General features: G+C 43.3%; 1 protein-coding gene across 1 annotated transcript; it reads left to right on the forward strand.

The window, feature by feature from the left end:
• On the forward strand, positions 2,761 to 3,972 carry LOC109129081 (uncharacterized mitochondrial protein AtMg00810-like). Its single transcript, XM_019236688.1, has one exon. The coding sequence runs from the start codon at positions 2,761 to 2,763 to the stop codon at positions 3,970 to 3,972; it is 1,212 nt and encodes a 403-aa protein (XP_019092233.1).

Genomic DNA, 4,292 nt, shown 5'->3' on the forward strand with positions numbered 1-4,292 from the left:
TTGTGTGTTTGTGGTGCTGCTCTTGAGCCTGCTAAAGAACGTGAAGAAGAGAAAGTACATCAGTTTGTGTTGGGACTTGATGAATCTAGGTTTGGAGGCATTTGCACTAACATTATTTCAATGGATCCTTTGCCTTCTCTCGGTGAAGTGTACTCTCGGATCATCAGAGAAGAACGTCGTTTGTCTACTGTTCGGGTTCGTGAGCAGCAAACCGAAGCTGTAGGATTCCTTGTTCGTCGTGATCAAAGTGAGATGTTGTCTAATGGTGCCAATCGAACTGATTCTTCATTGGTGCGGTCTCGGACGACGTGCTCTCATTGTGGTCGTGTTGGTCACGAGAAAAAGGATTGTTGGCAGATCGTTGGTTTTCCGGAGTGGTGGTCTGAACGTAATAGTAACGGTCGTGGTTCTGGAGGACGTGGACGTAGTGGTCGCGGTTCTGGTTTCCAGGGTTCTGGTTCCAATGTCTCGGGTCGTGGACGTGGGCAGGCTGTTGCAGCTCATGCCACCAGTGCCAATCCTTCAGCGTTTTCAAACTTTACTCCGGATCAAATGAAGGTGCTTGCTCGCATGATAGAAGAAAACTCGGGCACTCCATCTTCTGACAAATTGTCTGGTAAGCTAGCACTTGGCGATGTTGTTTTAGACACCGGTGCGTCTCATCACATGACCGGGAATATGTCTCTTTTGCATGATATTGTGCCTATTCCATCGTGTTCTGTGGGGTTTGCTGACGGTAGTAAAACCAATGCCACAAGCATGGGAGTTCTTCCTCTTTCGGACACTGTCAAGTTGACTAATGTTCTTTATGTTCCTGATTTAACTTGCACCTTACTCTCGGTCTCAAAAATTGTGAAACAAACGAAGTGTTTTGCAACATTCACTGATACTATTTGTTTCTTACAGGACCGTTTTTCGAGGACTCGGATTGGGACCGGGGAAGAACGTGATGGGGTGTACTATCTTACGGATGTTGCTACTGCAAAGATACATACGGTTAAAGTCTCTTCTGATCAAGCCTTGTGGCATAAGCGCTTAGGACATCCAAGTTATTCGGTGTTTTCCTTTTTACCTATGTTTTCTCATTCATCTACGTGTGTTGGTTCTCACTCTTGTGATGTTTGTTTTCGGGCAAAACAAACAAGAGAAACTTTTCCAGAAAGTATTAATAAAACCAGTGATTGTTTTTCCTTGATTCATTGTGATGTTTGGGGGCCATATCGTGTTCCTTCTTCTTGTGGTGCTGTGTATTTTTTGACGATAGTCGATGACTTTTCAAGAGCTGTGTGGACGTATTTGTTACTCGAAAAGTCCGAAGTGCGTGTTGTTTTAAAGAATTTTCTGTCCTATACAGAAAAACAGTTTGGCAAGTCGGTGAAAATGATTCGTAGTGATAATGGTACCGAATTTATGTGTCTTTCTGCCTATTTTCGTGAGCAAGGTATAATTCATCAAATATCGTGTGTCGGGACTCCACAACAGAATGGACGTGTAGAACGCAAACATAGACACATTCTCAATGTTTCTCGTGCGTTATTGTTCCAAGCACATTTACCTATCAAATTTTGGGGCGAGGCTGTTCTTACGTCTGCTTATTTGATCAATCGGACTCCTTCCTCTGTTCTTGGTGGTCGCACTCCATACGAGGTTCTTCATGGTTGTAAACCTGTGTATGATCAACTTCGTGTTTTTGGATCGGCGTGTTACACTCATCGTGTGTCTCGTGATAAGGACAAGTTTGGTGAACGTAGTCGACGGTGTATGTTTGTTGGTTATCCATTTGGTAAGAAAGGTTGGAAAGTCTATGATCTTGAACGTAATGAGTTTATCATTTCTCGTGATGTGGTCTTTAATGAAGATGTTTTTCCTTATGACCAAGCATCCTCTTCGTCTCCGGTTGTTGTCTCGCCTGCTACCTCTCATGATGATGATTGGGCATTGTCTTCGTCTCCTATCGTAAGGGGGAGTTCTGATGCAAATAATGTTGATTCGTTCGTTCATGCTGCTCAAGATAGTGTTGATCAAGATGGTGTTGTTGCATCTTTGCCTGCTCTCTCTCCTGTTCCAACACTCGTCCCTACGACTGTTGTTCCTACACTCGCTCCACCTGCTAACCAAGATGGTCTTGTTGATTCGTCCTCTTCGCACACAGAGGGCTTGTCTCCTTCTACTGATTTACTGCCTGTGGTATCCACTGTTGAGCCAGTTGCTCCTAGACAGAGTACAAGACCCAAGAATGCGCCTGTTTGGTTAAAAGATTACGTTACCAACTCCGTGATATGTACACCTGACGCATCGCACGTTCTCTCCGACTCTCCACTCCAGTCCTCGTCATCGGATCCAGGTACTGTGCTCTATCCTCTAACTGAATTTATCTCCGATAAAAAATTTTCACCACGTCATAAAGCATTTTTGGCGGCCATCAACACCAATGTCGAGCCTAAGCATTTTAAAGAGGCTGTTCAGATCAAAGTGTGGAACAATGCTATGCACAAAGAGGTTGATGCTCTTGAGGTGAAACGTACTTGGGATGTTTGTGATTTGCCTCCGGGAAAAGTTGCTCTCGGTAGTCAGTGGGTTTACAAGACCAAGTATCATTCCGATGGTTCCATCAAACGCTACAAAGCCCGTCTTGTTGCCCTTGGTAATAATCAAGTTGAGGGGGAGGATTACAATGAAACGTTTGCTCCTGTTGTCCGCATGACTACGGTTCGTACTTTGCTTCGACTTGTTGCGGCTAATCACTGAGAGGTCTATCAAATGGACGTCAACAATGCATTTCTTCATGGTGATTTGGAAGAAGAAGTGTATATGAAACTTCCCCCAGGTTTCCGTCATTCGCATCCTGGCAAAGTTTGTCGTTTACGCAAGTCTATCTATGGCCTTAAACAGGCTCCGCGGTGTTGGTTCAAGAAGTTATCGGATTCTCTTCTTCGGTTTGGTTTTGTGGAATCCTATGATGACTATTCTTTGTTCATTTACTCTCATAAGGACATTGAGTTACGGGTTCTTGTATATGTTGACGATCTTATCATTACTGGTAACAATGGATACATGATTCAAAAATTCAAGGAATATCTCAGCCGTTGTTTCTCTATGAAAGATTTGGGTAAGCTTAAATACTTTCTTGGTATTGAAGTTAGTCATGGTAAGGAGGGGATTTTCTTGTCTCAATGCAAGTACACCTTGGATCTTCTTGCTGATAGTGGTACTACGGCTGTGCGACCTGCCATTACTCCTCTTGAGCAAAACCACAAACTTCCTCTCGATGATGGTCCTCTTCTTACTGATCCTAAACCGTATCGTCGGCTGGTTGGTCGTTTACTCTATCTCCTTCACACTCGTCCGGAGCTTAGTTACTCTGTTCATGTTTTAGCTCAGTTCATGAAAGAACCACGAGAGGCTCATTGGAATGCTGCGTTGCGTGTTGTCTGTTTTCTTAAGGGTGCTCCGGGTCAAGGTATACTTCTTAAAGCCGATCAAGATTTGTCTCTTCACGTGTACTGTGATTCGGATTGGTCGTCTTGTCCTTTAACGCGTCGGTCTCTTAATGCTTATGTCGTTTTACTTGGTGATTCACCTATCGCTTGGAAAACAAAGAAGCAAGATGTTGTTTCCCACTCTTCAGCTGAAGCTGAATATCGGTCAATGGCTTTTGCGTTAAAGGAAATTATGTGGTTGCGCAAGCTATTGACAGGATTGGGTGTCAAACAGTGCTCTCCCGCTCATCTCTATTGTGATAACCAAGCTGCTCTGCATATTGCGTCCAACCCCGTTTTTCATGAACGGACTAAACATATTGAAAATGATTGTCATGCTGTTCGTGATGCGGTTCTCTATGGTACTCTTTCTACTCATCATGTGCGTACAAATGAACAGCTCGCGGATATTTTTACAAAAGCTCTTGGTCGTTGTCAGTTTGAGTATATAGTATCCAAGTTGGGCATTCAGGATCTTCATGCTCCAATGTGAGGGGGAGTATTGGGGTATATATCATATGTATTGATGGGCTTAGTAATTATGGGCTTGTTACGTATTTATCACGTCTTAGTCGGTTGTATGTGTTCTGTGTAAACCCTAATCGAGTCATGTATATAAGCTGTTTAACAGCAGATTAATAAAGCCAAGGCAGTTTGATATCCAATTCTACAGTTAAATCATCTATAGAGTGTAAAGGTAAACTTATTAACCTTATGGATGCGTTTGAAGTCTATCATTGCGGTGGTTTATTGGCATCCATCATCATAAAAGACTTCACTAGGTTTGTGGTTTGGAATCCATATTGGGGGCAG

The sequence above is a fragment of the Camelina sativa genome, chromosome 15, assembly GCF_000633955.1.
Source record: "Camelina sativa cultivar DH55 chromosome 15, Cs, whole genome shotgun sequence".
Lineage (NCBI taxonomy): Eukaryota > Viridiplantae > Streptophyta > Magnoliopsida > Brassicales > Brassicaceae > Camelina > Camelina sativa.

Excerpts from the sequence above, each read along its gene's own strand:
- LOC109129081 (XM_019236688.1), top strand. The coding sequence starts at position 2,761 with ATGGACGTCAACAATGCATTTCTTCATGGTGATTTGGAAGAAGAAGTG.